Source organism: Candoia aspera, chromosome 7 (assembly GCF_035149785.1).
Source record: "Candoia aspera isolate rCanAsp1 chromosome 7, rCanAsp1.hap2, whole genome shotgun sequence".
Lineage (NCBI taxonomy): Eukaryota > Metazoa > Chordata > Lepidosauria > Squamata > Boidae > Candoia > Candoia aspera.
This window is the reverse complement of record NC_086159.1, coordinates 28,478,181-28,497,894: the sequence shown is the minus strand read 5'-3', so window position 1 is coordinate 28,497,894 and position 19,714 is coordinate 28,478,181. Positions and strand designations below refer to the sequence as shown.

The window sequence follows — 19,714 nt, the reverse complement described above, 5'->3', positions numbered from 1 at the left end:
ATATAAAAACAACAACACAGAACCTAATCTCTCCTCACATCCTTTTAGTTAGCAACTACAAAGAATAGATTCTGTGAACACCAGCATAGGAAACAAATTGCTTCTATATAGTTTAGGGGTTTTTTTTACAAATGGTTTAAAAACAATCTCATTGGCCAATTATTCTGCAAGCTGGCTGGTTGGTAGCAGTCATCATGGATTGTCACTCTATCTATTCTTATGACCCTCAGGTGAAAAACAAGGGAGGAAGGAATTTGTTTTAGATTCCCATTCTTTCCTACAGACAAAACACCTAAAACATTTTGAGTTTTGTTTCACTGAAACCTGAAACAATCAAGCTGCTCCAAATCTGACTGTTTTCTTCCAAGTGCAAAAAATGTGTTTTCCATTTTATATATGCCCCTAGTAAATTGTCCCGTGCTAGTAATTTCAGGTGCAGGAGATTAGACTTAGATCAGAATTCTTCATCGCAGCTATAAATCTCACAACAATGTAGGAATGCAAGACTCCACAGTCCTTCTTTTATAGCACTTACTTGGGTGTGCTTAGTTTCTTAAATCAAGCTTTTTTTTCAAGGAGCCTCACTGAATGTCTCTGTTCTACTCACTTGAGCTTTCTGCATGTGCAAGGACTGAGACTTTTTGCCAGCTTATGCTCTGAATTAGATGACTTGGCCTTCTGCAATAGGTAGCTGATTACCTGACTGCTCAGAACTGGCAGGCTCATCTTTCAACAGGTTGTGCTCTTTCTGAGCCTCAACTGCAGACTGCAAGGGCAGAGCCTGTCAATTTCTGGTTCTCCAATTCAGAGTCTAACTCATCAGGCTGGCCCATAACATAAATATTCCCTGTCATTACAGCAGCACAGCCAATCACGGTGTGAAGCTTTACCACCAAAGGTACAATGACATACATACATACATACATGCATGCATGCATGCATACATACATACATACGTATGTTCAGATTGTGTAATTTATACAGATTAGAAAAAGTGACTTTTCCCCTTGCAGTACTGTTAATATGTTCAACTTTGGCATTTCACCTACCTACCAACCAACCAACCATCTGTCTTCTGGGCCACACTTTTGCATTCTCTTGCAAAGATCAAGACAGAGAAATCTCTTTCCATCTTTGATGGAAAGGAACAAATCAAGTGACTAAAGACTAAAAATAGAGAACTCAGCCTTGTCATCTTTCATTCTGAGGAAATTTATTAATTGCTGCTTTAAAAAATTACAGAAGAGGCTTATGGATTTCCAAGGTGAATTATTATATGAACTTGTATTGCTTTTAAGAGACCTGCACAACTACTCACTAAAATTAGTACACTAGGTGTATGTGTGGAAGGAGTAAAAAAAGATCATGTATATTGTAAAAAAATATGCATATACTGTCATTTATCCTTTATAATTGGTATTTTGAATTGTCCCAATTGGGAAGCCACCAGAGATACCTCAGAATTCCTTCCTCAACAGATAGCAATCACTCCCTCAGAAAATGAGTTTTGAATGAGCCTTCTGTGGTTTATAAATACTCATCAGCTTGTATAGACAGAAAGAAGGAAATTGGAGGCAAGTTGATTTCCCTCTCTCAGTGTGATTTGCAAGGAAAGAACATACCGGTCTGAGGAAGTAGGTCTGCCTCTGGGCTTTGGAACTGGAGGACTGGGCTCAGGAAGTCTACCTAATCCAGAAATGAAGAAAACATAGTTATGCATTATCTCTAAAAGCAGCTTCCAAAATCAGTACACTGTGATTATTTTTAAAAGTTTATCCCTTGCCTTTATGCCTATAAAAAAATTGGCAATGCATCTTGTGACACAAATATTAAAGGGGAAGGTTTTAAGGAGGAAGATGCACATCCTCTTATTTCTCTACTCTGCTACAATTCTCTGGCACATGCTGCCCTAGCCAAAGACCCTTTAGATGTACAGTACTAAAATGCACATCATTCCTAGCCAGCATGGCCACTGCTAGTAGGGAATGATGGACATTCTTGGTCAAATGATGGGAAGGCACCAAATTAGGGATACCCAAGGAACAGCCATTTATCATTCTCCATGATCTTTCTATGTATTTCATACATCAAGCTTTCTTAGTCATCATCAGGTTTTCCATCAGGACTTCAGACTGCAAAGAATTATTAAATTATTAAATTTATTAAATAAATAATTATTAAATTATGTGCATTAAAGTAGGCCAGATTTGCCCAATCTGTTTCTTCCAAATGTGTTGCGTTACAATTCCTATAATCCCAAACCAGTACGATCATACTGGGATCTGTTACCCAAAACATGTAGAAGGCACCAGACGGTGTTGCTGGAGCAAGCAATACAAAACTGAATGAACCACTGATCCATTCTAGCATAAGACTTTTTAGGGGGGAAAAAAGTAGTAAGATATTGATATTATTCCCTCTGCTAAACAAATCCGTACATACACAGCATTGTTTGTTTCTATAAAATATGCACATTTTTTTTTACTTTAACACAGCCACAGCATAAAGGATTAATGTACAAGGAGTCCAGTTAGATGGTTTTAATTACTTCCTGCATTCGTGTTTCCTTACCATTGACCAAACCAGATGGTGGCTCACTGGAACTCTCACTTTGCATATTGGCTCTGGGCCTTGGGACTGGATGGGAGCTCGGTGGTGACAGACTTGCTGAGTCTGTGCTTCTCCGAGGGGCTGGGGTGGGTCGAGGCTCTTTGAGCTGCCCATGTTGCAAGCTAACTTTTTCTTGGATAAGTGATGGTGGCTTGATTGGTACCAGAGGCTTGGGAGGCATCTGCAAGCAAGAACCAGAAGTGGAAGTGGGCACTTCATTCTTTGGCTGGGTGTAAGGTATTGCAAGTTCTGTTCCCACTTCATCAACAGTTCTTTCCCCCATTTTGCCCATCTCTTCCATGGCTGATGAGTGACTCTCTGGTATGTCATTCTTTTCTTTCATCTCATTACTCACTGTCCCAGCTTCTGTACTTTCCTTTCCAAGCAGAAGTTCTGGAGTTAGCTGGTGCTCAGTCCTCCCACTCAGTCTGCCCAGCTTACCACGATGCTGGGTACACACAAATGTGCCCAATTCAGGTCCAGGTTTGTAGGATCCGGGAATCAGCGTGCTGGAGCATTCCTTGCATCTGCCAGAGATGTGAGTCCATGATCAAAAAGAGAAGGCAAAGAGGAGATATGGCATTTTGATCATAGGAGCACCCAAGGAAAATAAAATTCAATCCATGATTTATAAAATAAAATAAAATTCAACCCAGATTCACTCTAAGAGTCTGGGCAAAATCACATCATTTTTATCAGTTCCCTTCTTCCCCACTTTTAAGCAATAAGAGCAGGTGGGTGGTAAAAGTTTTGCCATGCACACCAATATAGGGAGCACAGGAACAGTTAGCATTTTATTGTTTCCCCCTCCCAATTAAGTTTCATTTTTGTCTATTGTTTCATCCCACTGAAATCTGTAAAAGAAACAAAAACCTATGCCAACTCCAGGCTACTATAAATTCAGGTCCCAGCCTGAAGGACTGAAAATCTTTGCATACAGCAGATCCAAAACTGCCACCACTAACAATGCCCACATTAAGACCAACTAACAGCAGTGACAATATTTCTGTTCTTAAACCCATAATGCTTTACATGGATATATTGTAAGCCTCCATCTCACCCTTCCTGGAGGGCTTCTCTATTGAAATGACACATCCCACCCTAACTTGCTGTATCTGGCCTTAGTGAAGAGGTAGAATCCTGCTAGTAGAAATTAAAATCTACAATTATTCCCCAACATGAGTAACATGGAAAGCTGGCTTTTAAAATTTTATTTACTGTATTGCATTTATGTCTTGCCTTCTCTCTGAGAGCTCAAGATGATGTTAAGAGGGTATAGTGGGGTGTTTCCCCTAATTTTATCCCCACAACAACAATCCTGTGACGTGACCCGGGCTGAGAGAGAATGATTGGTCCGCAGTCAGTAGTAAACTCTCTGGTCTAAGTTCAACTCCTTAACCACTGTGCTACCCTACAATGGCTTAAAAGAGGTCAAGCCTGAGGATTATGGGTCTTGTGTTTGTAACTCAACAAGACAGTCTCATAGACCTGGAAATGACACCATTGAATCTCAGAGTACTGCACTTTATATTCCTAAATTAGCCCTTTACCAGTCTAGAAAAACCAAAATAGTGTTTGTTTCTTTCAAAGACACAAATTATGGGATCCATTCATCCATAGAAGCCTGAGGTGATTTTGTTTTTGTTTTTTTCCTTTTAAAAGGGAAATTACATGGTAACATAACTATGAAGATAACATGGGCTCATGATTAAAAAACTAAGCTGCCCTGGCGCAACTAAAGACTTGCCTGTAGGACTACACTATTGTACTACAGTGACAGTATTCATTTTCAGTGGACTGGGATAGGAAGAGCTCACCTGAAGCACTGACGGTGGTAAAGTTTGCCCTCAGCCAAATAGCGCTGAACCAGGTGAACGTGTTGCTGGCAAGCTGCACAAGTGCTGCTAAGGGAAGTGTGCGAGGAATGCTCTGCCAAGCTTTCAGTAACACTGTCCTGAGACAACAAGAATTAGGATGAGAATGTTTCCACAAACTATGATTTATGCAGATTTGAGACTGAGAGCTGGCCTTTGGGTTAAGGACATGAAAGGCACAAAAAACGTTTGGAATCATCTTTCTTTAACCTTTTCTCAAAACTGCTAGATTGGTAAAGGCACGGGAGAAGGCCTTTTTACAGTGCCTCAAAATGACACTTACAAAATACTTATAAAATGACTTGATGCCATCTGGCAATCATGACAGCTTTTAAGAAAACTCTCAAAACCTATTTATTCAGCCAAGAGTGACTATTTTGTTCAGAGGTCCAACCATAACTGGGCTTTTAGCATTTTGGAAAATTTATGTTTTAATTTCTGTCATTTTAACGTTGAGTGTTGGTGAGTATAATGTTGGTTTGATTTATGCTTTGTTTCTTTGTGTGCGTATCAGTCACCTTGGGACAAATTTTGCCCTAAAAAGGTGACTTTACATTTTTAAAAGAAAGTAAAATAATTAGTTATATCACACTTTTGGATCCTGCATGCAACATAACAGCAGTATCTGCTTCTTTACATGGAATGTTCTTCACAACCATGAAGCCCTTAAGCACACTTCTAAATCCCAGGTGTCACTACATTTCACTCAGTGTACATTTCTTTAAAAAAAACATGCTTCTCCGGGCAGCAAACTATGGGGCCTAAGCAACCAAACTAATAATGTAAACTATTAAAAGGGCTTTTTCTTTACAGGCATCCATTCCTTCTTCTGGCTGCCTCAGACTTGTTTGTGTTTCTCTCTGGCTTGGTCCTATGGAACTGTTAGTGGTGAAAGTCTCAGACCAAGGATTTATTGAAGAAAAAAGGAACAGTAGGTTCTGTAGGCACTGCTTCCTGGAGACAGCCAAATCAACGAAGAGCATTATCATTCTGCAGCCCCAGTTTAAGACAATCTTTGATACAGGACCTCTACATGTAACTGAATTCTGGTTTGAAATGTATAAAACATACAGACCAAGCTCAACATAGCTACCATTTGTCTCTGGCAAACATTTTTACCCCAGCCCCTGGGACTGAAAAAAAAAATGAAGAAAAGAGAGAGAGAGAGAGAGAGAGAGAGGAATATTTATCAGTTTTTGATTGTTATTTCAAGATAAATTAAATTAAATGGGGTTACAGATTTTGTAAATACTTTAATAACTGAGGTGTGCTAAGTGGCAATTATTGCAACTCAAGCACTATGGTGCCCTTGGCAACCTGTATTTGTACAGTCCCAGACAGGTAGCATAAGCATTTATCAAGCTCCTACTGGTGCGTCATACATGGCACGATGAAGGAGGAATGTAAGTATAATCATAAACCCACAAAAAGACTACAGGTGATCAAGAAACCCTTAATAGTAAAGAAGGCAGAAGAGGATGAGTTGTTAAATCAGGCACTGCAAATTGCTCCTTCTTAAAGAACACTGATTCAGAAGCAAGGGCCTGAAGCAGACTGGAGAGACTGAAGAGATTAAAGGAGTTTCCAGTTTGATCAGACTGAGTACCTGAGATGTAGGTGTAGTTTCAAGTACAGCCAAAGGTGGGGGACCTGGCAGATTAGGTGACGAGGCAACAGCTGGGTGCTTCATAGGCATGGAGACTCTGGCTGCAAAAAATAAAAGAAAAGGGGAATTAATCTGTGAAGGCAATAGATGAGTCAGAAACTATAAGGTATGGAACAACTTTTCTCTAGTCGTTTGGGCTAATTCCTGGTATCCTTAAGTTAGATTGGGGAAGTTGCCTTAAGCATCCTCCAGTATAAAGTATATGGTATAGCTACAAGTTATTTTGCCAGAGGCAAGCATTACATGTCTTCTGATGATCCAGAAGCACACATCCTTTCTCTAAATTCTTATTTGCACTTAGTTCTCTCCTACAATGCTTTACTTTCTCTGTACACTGAGAAAAAGGAAGATACTCTGCCTCTCCTTTGAAAGGCCTTGGTGAAGGAAATTGGGTGAAGGAGAGAGCTTGGTGGCAATCATGCAATTTTTGGAGATCCCTGATCAGGGTGAAATCTGAAAATGGCCAGAGCTCACCTGAGTTGCATTACAAGTTCAAGAGCAATATTCCACCCACAACCCTAGGGCCAAAGTCTAAAGGAAAGGGGTGACAGAGACTTTCTATAGTCTGCTATATTTCAGACATACTTGGAAGGAAGACCTCCCTGAAACTGTCCATACCCAACCCTAACATTAGGCAAGGTCATGAAAGGATAGCCAAGTTTTTGGAACATGTTACTTATGCATCACTGACAGAATTTTTTGGAGTGGGGATTCAGTTGGTTATGGTCTTCTGACCCACACTCCACACAAACACCCAAACTCCAAATTCTGGAGCTTTTCAAAGTTTCATCCTGCTCACTGAGGGATGCTTGCCATTGGCAAATAACTTTATGGACTCTTAGAGAGTCCACAGCTTCTAGAGAGGGTCAGGAAACTAGTTCTGCCACACCAAGGAAATAAAGGAACTCTTCCTCCTTGATGTATAATTATCCCTGGTATAAATGTTGTTATGAAGCTCTCACCTTGGCTGGGGTTGTTAAAATGGTTGTAATACTGGGACACATATGTCATGATACTGAGGCAGTCAGGCACTCTCATGGAGACCATATCAGTGGGATCCAGCAAGGCAGGGATCCCCAGTTCCTGTTCAGCCACCTCAAACGCCTGCCAAAGTAACCAAGGGAGAACAGTTAGTCAATGGAAGCTGACACAGAGGCAGATGTACACTAGTGGATCAACATGAGGTGAGAACAAAGGAAGAGAAAAATGTCCACTACAGTAAGAAGAATGACACACATGGCACCTGGGGCTGGAGGGGAAGTAACTATGCTTATTTTCTTCCATTGTTTGTACACTATAGAAGAGGCCTTTCTTGACAAATATATCAGGGTAGTGCACATTCCTTCAGAAACTTTCTTGGTCCTTTGTTTTCAAATAACTTTTTTACCCCTAATTATCTAGCAGGAATGTGCACTCAGCATATTGAAAATGGTCTGTGTTTGAGAGTGGAATGTTTTGTAATGGAATGTTCTGCACAATCCTAATTCTTATACCACCTTTTGAGTCCCTATGATATCACAGAATTGTACATGTACAGTAAATCTGTTTCCAAATATGTTTTGCTATAGTTGGAATGAAACAGACTGACCCAAAATTAAAAAGACAGTAATGATGTAATAGTTAGTGTATCAGGCTAGGATTAAGAAGACTCAGCTTCAAATTCCCATTCAGCTACAAAGCTAATCACATGCCCTGGGGCAAGTTATCAGCTTTCTGCCTGATTTATTTCAGCATGAATCAAACAGAGAGAGAAAATCACGAACACCGCCTTGATGGAACACAAAAGCAATGAATGAATGAATGAAAAGCTAATATAGATAAACAAACAAAAAAGTGATGGAAGACAGTGTGCTCTGCTTTTCCCATAGTATATCTTGTGGCAGGCTCTTGTGTCTCCTCTGAGCTGCTATTATACATACCATAATATCCCTTCCCCTTCCAGCACTACTGAACAATTTCTGTTCAATCCCCCTCCAAAATGTTGAGTACACAAAAATTGCTTTCAGAATATATTATACAAATAAACATGCTTTAATTAAAAAGAAGTTATGGTGATACCAGCCTAATGGACGAATGAAATTACCAAGGAAAAGTAAGTATTTTCAGTCATAAGCAATTGTCAGGGACAATGCATGAAGCAGAAATAAAAGAGATAATGATAATGTAGTATTCGCTTCTAATTTAATCCATTAGAAAAGAGGTTGGACCTGTTGACCAATTCTCAGCTGAACCGCAGTCTAACTGGATGACCTTGAATCAATTGGTGCTCCTCAGTCTAAAAATGCCAAAGCTTAACTGCTTTTACACAAAAATCGCAATGGAATCTATTTATAATTTATGGTTATTTTATAATTACTTATTTTTATCCTACTTTTTCTGAGACAAAACAGCTTACAATGAATTAAAAATGACAGCACTAAACTGTAAAAAAAAAAACTAGTATGAAATGCACTATTTTTAAAAGAGAACCTAAAAACAGATGCATGTAATCCATCTATGAAAATGCCCGTCATACAGAAGAGGGTAACTAGGAGATGCTTCTATCAAGAGCCCATATTCAGTATGACCATTTACACAAAATGTTAAAAGACATGAAAACCTGAAGCCATAAACTTGGTACTATACAAAAACAAAGCAATATCTTAACTGAAGTCTTGAAAAACTGTGCATCAATATCTATACACTCAAAAAAGTGGTAGTACTATGTTTTCCTTGCTCATTTTCCATTAGATCAGAATCACCAAGGATTACATCTCAACTAGCCTATTTATAGTCAGAACTTTACAATCACATCAGCACTGTTTTTCCTAGCGTAGATTATTATTTACAGTCATTGGATAATTTACACTGGCCACATAGGCAAAATCTAAGCACATTCTTTCCCTGCCATGACAAGCCCATTATACTGAGTTGCAGACTTGCATCTGCCAAGTTTGCTGTACAAATAAGAAATCTACAAAGGAATAAGCGCCTTTAGAATGCAAAGATGTTTCTTTTTAAGGGTAAAAAAATTAACCATTGAAGATCCTCACTAGCAGAACAATTGGACTATGAATTGGTGAGACTTACCTTGACCTATGTATTAATGGCCTGCCAGAAAACTATCAGTACCCTAACCCCTCTTCCCTGATACCAACTTCTAGAAAGGCTGTGGTGGTGAAAGTTAGAAATAAACTCACATAAAAATAGCGAAAGGGTTTAAATTAAAGAAATTGAAGTCAACAAGAATAAGCCAATTTAAGTGTTGGTTTGTAACTTCCATCAAACATAGCCAGCTGAGAGCACCAGGTTGGGAAAAGGTAAAATCATCTCAAGTTGAGCTCAACTCCAAGTGGACTTCATGCGCATATCCATGTAGTTTTCTTGGCAGCAATATGGAACTGTGTTGCCATTTTTTTTCCCAGAGCTTTTTTCAGCTTCTGAGTCATGTCCATAGCTATGGTATTCCCTGGAAAATTCCATCCAGGTACTAACCAGCCACGACCTGCTTAGCTTCTGAGCCTGCACAAAGTCAGTCAAGTACTGTCACCGGCAGGGACACCATATTGAAAAAGGGTGCTCTTAATGAATATTTAATAAAAGTGTGGAAATATATAACACATAAAACTAAACATTGAACTTTCTCCTCCCCTTCTTTTTTCAGAACTGACACTTTATTCCTATTGTTTCTCTTATATAGTCTCTTTATTGCCTCCAATTCTATCCTTGGTTCAGAAACACAAAGGCACTTTTTCCTCTGTCATCCTTCTATCTTCAACAAATGTCTTTGCTGCAGCCTTCCCAAACTTGATGATTTTCAGATGCGTTGGAATTACAACTTCAGAATTGGTTAATAGCCATGCTATCCAGAAATACTGGGAGGTATAAGTCAAAAACATCTGGATAACACCCTGTCAGACAAGGCTGAGTTCATCCAAACAAAAAATAGCTTTTTTCACCAGCTGGTTTCTGAGTCATTACATAACATGCATGACATCATCTAATGTGGGGTTTTTCTGCTTTGCTGGCTGGGGAATTCTGGGAGTTGAAGTCCACACAGCTCAGAATTGCCAAGGTTGAGGAACCCCGATCTAATGTAACTGACACAAGTGTACCTGAGTTTCACAGCTGATATATCAACTATAGTTAGAAAAAGGGATTATAAAGCAAGTAAGAAATGAACTTTAGTAAAGCAAGAAAGAATGAAGACAGAGGCTAGGACTTACCAAACGATTGTTCTCATATACATTTTCTTTGGAGAGGGAATTAAAGTCCCTGCAAATTGAAAATAAAAGATGTCACAAAACAAACACATCAGATTATACAGATCAGTGATGCAGTAGTTCTCAGCAACCACTACCAGTGAAGTAAAATTTTCAGGGGACAGAATCTTTGTAGTTCATTCCTTGATATTACAGTTGAAAAAGAAAGCTTCAAATTGTGGACTTTTCAAAAACACAGAAGGAAGGAAACTCCAATTTTAAAACAACCACAATAAAAGTGCCTTTTTAAAAAACAGATCCAGCACAAAAGCATCCTGATTAGCAAAGGAATAGTTTTATAGCTGTTTCTTTGCAATTTGCCAAAAATAAGTTTCCAATGGGTTCACCTCAAAATCGAGGTTCAAAACAAAGTTACATTGATATACCCCATTTTCTCAATTCCTTTACACATAGTTTCTTTGCATGTGTTCCCATCATGTGAGAAAATCACTGAAGGTGTGAATACTTATTATTACGTTGTGCTGATAGTGCAACTAAACCCAAGAAAAGGAATGCAAGACAGGGACCTGTGTTTTTTTACAGATGGGAAATATGCTTTTGCAATACACAGAAAATCTCAGCACATATACATTTGCAAGTGGGTTTTTTAATCATTCCTAAATCTCATGCATGTTTTCCATGCTGTCAAGAGGAAATACTTCTTAATTCCACACATATTTGAAACCTTTATGATCCTTAGCGTTTTGCTACTGAAAAACTTGTGGCCTAGATTTCCTTCCTCATTCAACAACAAACAATTGGAAAAATAAAGGGGGGAGGGGAAACAAAAGCAGATTATTGGCATATGATGTCAGTATCTATTCATGTGACATTTACATTTCAAATGCCCCAATCTCACTCAAAAGTGTAAATCTTCAATGCCATCTATTTTTGTCTTACAAACACACTTTCTAGCCCTGTCTATCTGCTTTGGGACAACACTATGACTAAATCCTGTGAATTTTCCTCAGCCCTGCTTCTCTTAAGTTTTGCCTTCTCTTCTATGAACTTACTAACAGGTTCAGGAATAGTCAGTTGTTATATTCAACGGAAGAAAATCCACAAGTTAGGACATGGTCTACAAATAGATGAGTTGCTATGCATACACCTCACTGGTTACAATAGCATCATCTGTTCCGTGATCACAGCAGATTTTTTTTTTTTACTGAGCATCTCTGCACATCTGAAACCAAGGTAAAGTTGAAAACCAGAGTTTGGTTAAGAACAAAGCTAAGTCACTTTTCCTTGTACCGTATGGATGAACATGTGTGGTCAGGCAAATTGATTTAATTCATGGGTACCTACATTTTATTTTTAACTGATTTTGTTCCTTGGCTACCATGGTATTTGTCTGCAAAGTTTAAGTCAGTCTCCCTCATCAAATGTTCTTCAGAAATGCTGGAGTATAATTTCTCTTAAACGCTGAATCAACAAGGCCATGTTAAGTGAGGGTTTATGAGCGCTCTAATGGAATAGATGGTCACTTTGGTCAGGGGTGACAACTATAGCCCACATATTTGGAGAGGGGGAAGCTGATTAAATCCCATTTTCCTAGGATGTACACAATGAAGGCAACAGGGCCTGAAAAATCAAATAATAGCTGCACATATAGTTGGATGTGAGTTTTGTTGGTTATTTCCCACCCACACATATGCTGGATGATTCTTCATTTATCTTCTTTTTATTTGTTTATTGCATTTACTTATTATGGAAACAGTACAAGTAATTTAAAGTACCATTCTTACAGGTACACTGCAGAGCTTAACAACTTTTGGGGTAAAAATATGTATCTTCTTAAGGCTTATTTTATGATCCCAGAATTAGCCTCAATATTGGACTTTGGTACGACTTCATACCATTTTGCCATTACAATGAGCACTGTTTTCTAACTTTCATTATGTATTTTCAAGTTAGTGTCTTAATAACCACATCAATGTACTTTCCCTAGGATGACCTGTCCCCAATCTGGCCTTTCGGCGCTTCTAACAAAGTATCCATTGCTGCTGTAATTGAGTCCATCCACCTTCTATTGGTTGTCCTTCTCTTTCCTTCTACATTTCCCGGCATTATGGACTTCTCAAGAAAGCTGGATGTTTGCATAATGTGTTCAAAATATGATAATTTAAGCCTGTCATTTGTGCCTCAGGTAAGAGCTCTAGAGTGGTTCTTTCATACTTACCCCAAGGTCATCTCTGAATTCTTTTACAGATTCTAATCTTTGTAGGTACAGATGGTCAAGGCATCTGTATATCCAGGGCCTTCATTGCTACTCTACCAAGTGGTAGTCTGCAGCATATTTTTGACTGCTATTTCCTTTACTGTTGATAGTCAATCCCAAAAGGCAGAAGCTATCTACCACTTCAATATCTTCATTGTCAATTCTAAGGCTGGTTCTAAACCTGTTGTCATTATTTGGCCTTCTTTATATTTAATATTATTCCTGTTTTTTCCTTGTACTCCTTGACTTTCTTTACTAGACTTCCAAATCATCTGCACTTACAGTTCTCAGAATAACACCATTACTGTATTGCAGGTTATTGATGTTTCTTCCTCCAATTTTAAAACCATGCTCATCTTCTTCAAATCCAGCCTCCTTCACTATATATTCAGCACAGAGGTTGAATAAATAAGGAGAAAGTCTTGTCTCACTCCTTTGCCAACCTGGGGCCAGTCTGTTTCACCATGTTCCATCCAGATTGTAACTTCCTGACCTGTGTATAGGTTTTGCATAAGGACAATGAGATGTTTTAGGATTCCCATTTTCTTAAGGACAATCCACAGTTTGACATGGATGACACAATCAAAGGTTTTTCTATAATTAATGAAACACATTATTTACTTTTTAAAAATATTCCTATTTATTTATATGATGTATATAGTTGCCCATCCACAACAGTGACACTGGACAGCATACAAAGATTAAAACTAAAACAAGAAAATATAATCTATGGTATCCAAGGTTAAAACAACAACCCCCAAATTAAGAACGCATCACCAGCATTCTTTGGCTTTCTCAATTATGCATCAGCAATAATGTCTCATGTTCCTTGACCTTTTCTAAAACCAGTTTGAATGCCTGGCATCTCCCTTTCCATGGAGGGCTTTAATCCGTGTTGGATGACCCCAAGCATTATTTTGCCAACATATTATGTGATAGTTTGCATAATCTGTTAAATCTCCTTTCTTTGGCATTGCTATATAGACTCACCTCTTCCAATGTTTTGGCCACTGTGTCATTCTTCAGATTTCTGGCATAGTTTGATTACAATCTTTACTGATTTTTCTTCTGTTGCATGCCATGTTCCAGTAGATATTCCATCAATTCCTCCACTTGGTAATTACTGGAGTCCTTATCCAACTTCATCTTCTAGTACTGGAAGTTCTTGTAAAGTATGGAATATCTTCTAAGATATCTTAGATGCTAACATCTCTACTGTATATAATTTCAGTATATTCCTTCCATCCTTATTTGATCTTCTTGGAATAAGGTACTATATACCCAATGGCATACTAATTTAATGTTGGAACTTCCTTCTGTGTTCAGAGACCTCTTTGAAGACCTTCCCTGCTTCCCCATGTCTGTTTTCATCTTCAATATCTTTGCAGTACTGCTTTTGTCTCCCCTAACAGCTTTCTGACATTCTTTGTTAAGTTCTTTATGAGATCTTTTATATTTCTTGGCTTTGGCTTCTCTTCTCTTGGCAATTTCCACCATCTGTTCTGACATCCAGTTTGCTTCTTTCTGTGTCTTGATCTTTGGCAGTCTCTTTTCTCATTCATCCTTAACAACTTTGATTTCACTACAAAGTTCCTTTGGTTCCCTATCAATAAGGTTCAGGACTTCAGAGTGATTCCTGATCTTTTCCTTGAAAATGGTGGATATATATATTCAATATCATTTTGTGGAAACTGTTTGGCTCTGCTCTTCTACATCAGCTTGACTTGGAACTTTCACATGAGTAGTTCATGACATGTTCCATGGTCAACCCTCGACCACATCTTTGCTGTTGTAAATGAGTTTTTCCATCTCCTTGTACCAATAATATAGTCAATTTGATTTCTGAGTATTCTATGCTGGCTTGGGAATTCTGGGAGTTGAAGTCCATACATCTTAACACGGCCAAGGCTGAGAAACATTGCTGTATACAGTACATTCAGAGATTGGAAAAGTAGGTTATATTTGACAGCAACCCATTCTCAACAAGTCTTCTTGCAGAGCCATTTTGAAGAGGGAAGGAGGGATAGTAGTCTAACATATCAAGCCACACTCCTAAACTGTTATAGTTCATTTTAAAAATATTTTTGGCCTTTTTATTGGCAACAGGAATTCAGGCTTCTTACTAGAAACCACTATGCTGAGCTCAGCGCTTTAAAACATAATTCTTCAGATATACTATATTACAAATTTACAAAAAGCACTTCCATCTCCGTCTTCATTCCCCACTTAAGTACACAAAATAAAATATAGCAGTGACTCAGTGCAAAACTATATCCAAACACAACAGACCAGATGCATCACTGTGAAAGCTCCAAAGAAAATTTAAGTGAATCAAAAATGGAATCAGTACTGATATTTGATAGCAGACAGCAATAGGCAGTTTAAGAGGCAAATATAGCCAATATATGACTCACAGACCTAAAGTTTGAGAAACTGGTCCTCAAGTAAAACTGGTCCTTAAGGAAGTAAAGGGAAGCATTTGCTATTCTGAACAAAAAAGGACCAGGATAATTTCTTGTAGTGAGTGGGCCTCTGTCCATCACTTAGTGTCATAACACATATAAACAGGAGGTAGCACTTCTGGCAACAAAGAGAATTCATCATACTCTCCCTAACCAAAACTGAAATAACAAAGAGGGTAGTTTCAGTACCACAAATAAGACTTTTTTATATATATTAAAAAAAAAAAGTAAAATGGCCATGAAAGCAGAATTCAGCTCCTGAAAACCTATTTTTTTCATTGAAAAAAAAAACCAAGTTTCTAATTCAAAGTTGAGAACATATAAATCACAAATCTCAGAAGGGAGAAGGGTTGTATGACTAAGACTTCCCATGGCCAGCATCAGGCAGGATTTTATTACCCATAGCAGCTGACTGAAGACTGATAAAATAAAGCTTAGGTGAATACAGGGTTTCTTCTGATCTACCAATGGAGTAATTTTTTGACCATTTCTTTCCATCTTTTGATCCTCTAGTTTCCAAATCAAGGCATGCTGAAGTAATTAAAATGATTCAACTCTCCCCTCAGATGTTCCTTGGAAAATCATTTCTTAACATGCCATGTCCTTGTAAGGCCCTATGTGTCAAATTGGAAACTCAGTTCACTCCTGTTAACTAAGAAATGCTTACTTAGGCCATCTGCAAGAGCAGAGATTTATGGCTTGGATATTTCAGAGCAATAACTTGTGCTTAATGGGCTCTCTGCTGAATGCATCTCTTTGGAGCAACTTGCTTCAAGGTCACATCAGGCCTTGTGCTTATTGGACAGCTGCTTCATGGGCCCTCAATACTTGTTACATATATTTTGAAACTGTTGAATGACTATCACCAGGTACCTTTATCAGTTATTCATCAATCTCATACCTAATCTAGTCTAGCTTTCCACAATCTGGTGTTCTCCAGGTGCCGGACTTCAATAATTCCCTGCCAGAATTCCAGCAGTTGCAGTCACAGTGTAACTGGAGAGCACCAAGTTGAAAAAGGCTGCTACCACCATACTTCCATATGGATGCATAAATTTACTAAATAAGGTTCTATTCTTAGCTATCATAGTCAATAATTATAAACCTTCTAGAAATAATAACTGGTGGCATAGAAATGCGATGATGATGATGATGGTGATGATGATGATGATAATGACAGTTATTGATTGGTCTTTCCACTACTAATTTGTCACACTTTTAAAAATTGCCCGGTTGTAAGATAACAGCACTAAACAAGAGCTTGCATTTGGTGATTTCCACTGTGCTTTCTAACCCTATAATCCTGTAATTGTATCACAGCACTACACTGGGGTAGGTAGATGGGAGAATAAGGATTAAGAGATATGTAGGGTAGACGAATATCCCCTAAATAACTATTTGCAATTTTTTTTCCCCACAGATAAATTGGATAGGGACTCAGTAACTGCATTTACACAATATACTTAACCATCAGCTATGGACCTGTACAAAGTTTGTTAGTTTTAAGCTTAGTTCATTTCTTTAGCTTGGTTTGTTAAATAAATTCACCCCATTCAGTTAGTTTATGGTTCCATGCCTTGTACAAATAAAAAAAATAGGTTAATTCACTAACCCCTATTGTTTGAAAGCAGCCCAGGCTTAATTATGATTTGCCAGGAATGCTGTCAGAACTAAAGATGAGGAGGTCTTCCACAGAAACTGCCCCAGTTCTTCCTCCCAAGCACTTATTCTGATCAGAAAAAAGCAACTATTTAAAATGGAGCTCTTCTGGAGGGCTTTTTTAACTAGTTAGAATAGCACCATAGGAATTGTTTATATATTATTCCAGTTTTGAATAAATGTTAGCTATTGTTTTATGGTTATATTTATAATAATAATTATACTATTGTATTGTGGAAGTTTTATTCTCTATCAACCAAATCATATGATTGCAGTGGTTTAAAAATCTAGTAAATAAACAAATTTAACTCCACCTCCATTATATACAACACAGAAATCAATACAGGACACAAAGTGGTTTATATTTTTCTTCCCTTTCAGTGGGTATTGTCCACATCAGTGTTTTGTTCAAACATGTCAATAACAATATGGGAAGACAAGGTAGTTTGACTATGGCAATACAAGCTTGCAAGATAACATCACAAAAGGGATTAGGATTAGGTATTAGGATTAGGAAATGCTAATTTTATACTGTTTTTAAGGTAGCAAACATCCTGAGAAACACTAACCAGAAATGCTGTAAAAAATCCAATCATGTACTGCCAACTATTTTGTGAATGGCCACTGTTAAAAACATAATGTATATGCATGTATTTACAATTGTGAAATTATCTACAAAAATGTATGCTGTAATAAATGAAAAAATTAAGATATTGTCAAACCTTTGGTTGTTTTGCCTTAGGTGAGGTAGTTTAACTGATCTTGAATCCTAGAACTTTCTAATTCATGATTAATACCAGAACTCCACCACCTATCTCCAAACTGGAAAGCTCCTTTAGGATAACAAGGTGGTTAAACTGATGACAGACACAGAGCCCATCCATATACCCATGTGACATCAAAAAATACCAAAGCATCAAGCAAAGCAGGGTGGAAATTTTCATTTGAGAAAGGTTCTGAAAAGGAAAGCACAACCACAAAGTAAAATCTCATAAATTCTTTTCCATACGATCAAAAAGAAGGGGGTTCCCCTACTCTTTCTTATATATTATTTGGCCATATGTGCTACAGTCTTACAGCAGACACTCCAAAATTGTATTTCACAGAGCTTCATACAGTACTCTATCTGTGGTCTGGCTGAGAATAGCTGTAGTTGACTCTACACTTGATTTTTCTGGTGATAAAAACTGGACTATTTTGACACAGGCCCGGTTATCAAATGGCCTCAGCCACAAGAGTCTGTGATGTGAAAAATACCATTCTACTGTAGGATATTTCCATTTCTTGACACCAGCCATCTCAAATACAGAACCAAGAGGAACACTGAAATTGACTTGAGGCAGAATCTGAGAAGTGTAAAACTCTGCTTCACAGAACTTTTGTCATGAAAGCAGGCACATCCATTTCATTACTGTAGACAAGTAAGATTACAGTTATTAGAATATGAGCTTTGGTTATCCTTTGATTTGCAGCAGAAAGAAAACGTTCATTAAGGGGTCCATCAAATTTTTTCAGCCAAAAAACCAGAAACCAGTTTTATACACTTTTAGCTCTATTCACAACTGAATATTCACACTACTTCAGGAAATTTCAGAATTAGAGAGAGTGGATCCCAGCCCAGAGACATCTGAATGGCCCCAGCTCTTTTTGCACACTGAATTCCCAATTGCATTGCACTACTGACTGCACAGAGCTGGAAACAGTCATTGTTCAGGATCAGTGGCTACGGGGTAGAAGGGTGCCAGTTGGTGCCCTTGCTATGAGGGGTATGAACAGCTGGGTCGCCCTTTATTCTACTCGGGGTGGGGGTCTCTCTGAGCCTCTAAGTACTACCGTAGGGCGACTTCAGGTCTGTCTCCTGGAGAAGGCGTCTCTCTCCAGCGGAGGTTTCTAGCGAGTAGCCCACCTTCTCCCTCTTCAAAATCCCCAGGAGGAAAGCGCTGGTTTCCCCACTCAGGAGCCGGGGAGAAGTTCGTCCTCGAGCGCCTGGTGGTCCATCCGAGCTCGGGGCTGCTGGGCCTAGTCCCGCACGTAAGCGGAGAATAAGGGGTGGGGAACGAGAGGCGGTCGCCCGGTACTCACAGCAAATCAGGCCGGTTCCTATGGAGGATGGCGCAAAAGGCCAGGCCATCCCGGAAGGAGCTGCTGAGGTCTCGGATCTCCACGCCGGGGTAGCCCTCGCATTGGCGGCGGCACCAGGCCTGCAAGGCGCTGCGGGGGCCCGACATCGGAGCGGTGGAAGAGAAGAGGGAGCCCGGCTCAGGGAGCCTCTGCTCGGGAAAGCGGCATGGACAGAGCGGAGACCAGCCCGGGTGGGCGCGCCTCCCGGGCGAGCCAACGGAAGGCGGCTCGGCCGAGCCTCCGAGCTAGTGCGGCTCCCGGCCCGCTGGCTGGGCGGGGAAGCTGAGCTCCGCCGTTCCCCGCTCGGGTTCTCTGGCGGTTCCCCGCTCCCCTCCTACCCCCGCGGGGCGCCTCCTTCCTCTCCCGCCCAGCAGCACCGTCGGACTCTGCTCAGACCTGTCCCTTCTCCGCCCATGATGATCTCCGCGCAGCGCGTTGCTGTTAGTCATCGACCAGCCCCGGGATGGGCGAAGCCGGCTGTGCGCAACAGAGGCCCGGGAAGAGTCACCCTGCGGCCGCCTCGCGAATCTGGGGAGGTCCCTGGTTCGGGGCTGCCCTTTACGGTCGCTCAGTAGAGCCTCCATATTCAGAAGCAGTAGGGGAACCTCGACGACCTTGATATCCTGCTCTTGGCCTTCGTGGAAACAGGGCATTTGTGCCAAAGGGGGCATTTGGCCTGATCCAGCACACGGGGTTGTTCTTACCTTCAGGGCTTGACGCGGGGTGGAGATCCGAGCAGATATCTAAGTAAGAGAGATTCACAACTAGAGCAGGAAACATCAGACCAAACTCAGGCCAGGTTTTATCTCCATGTGCATAAAATTTTGAAATTCCTAATCTATACATTGGCTCCCACCACTCAC

At 39.6% G+C, this 19,714-nt stretch overlaps 1 protein-coding gene across 2 annotated transcripts in view; it reads right to left on the bottom strand.

The window, feature by feature from the left end:
- The window catches only part of MICALL1 (MICAL like 1), a 37,536-nt gene extending 18,163 nt beyond the window's left edge, over positions 1-19,373 (bottom strand). The window contains exons 1-7 of one of the 2 annotated variants that reach the window (XM_063309053.1): positions 18,813-19,373; positions 10,356-10,404; positions 7,113-7,254; positions 6,091-6,191; positions 4,428-4,564; positions 2,572-3,137; positions 1,623-1,686 (exon numbers count right to left, since the gene is read on the bottom strand). In XM_063309053.1, the coding sequence (XP_063165123.1) occupies positions 1,623-1,686; positions 2,572-3,137; positions 4,428-4,564; positions 6,091-6,191; positions 7,113-7,254; positions 10,356-10,404; positions 18,813-18,958 (1,205 nt within the window). In that variant the 5' untranslated portion in view covers positions 18,959-19,373. The remainder of the gene's footprint in view (positions 1-1,622; positions 1,687-2,571; positions 3,138-4,427; positions 4,565-6,090; positions 6,192-7,112; positions 7,255-10,355; positions 10,405-18,812) is intronic. The other variant, XM_063309052.1, reaches the window with a different exon arrangement.
- Between the last annotated feature and the right edge of the window lie 341 nt (positions 19,374-19,714).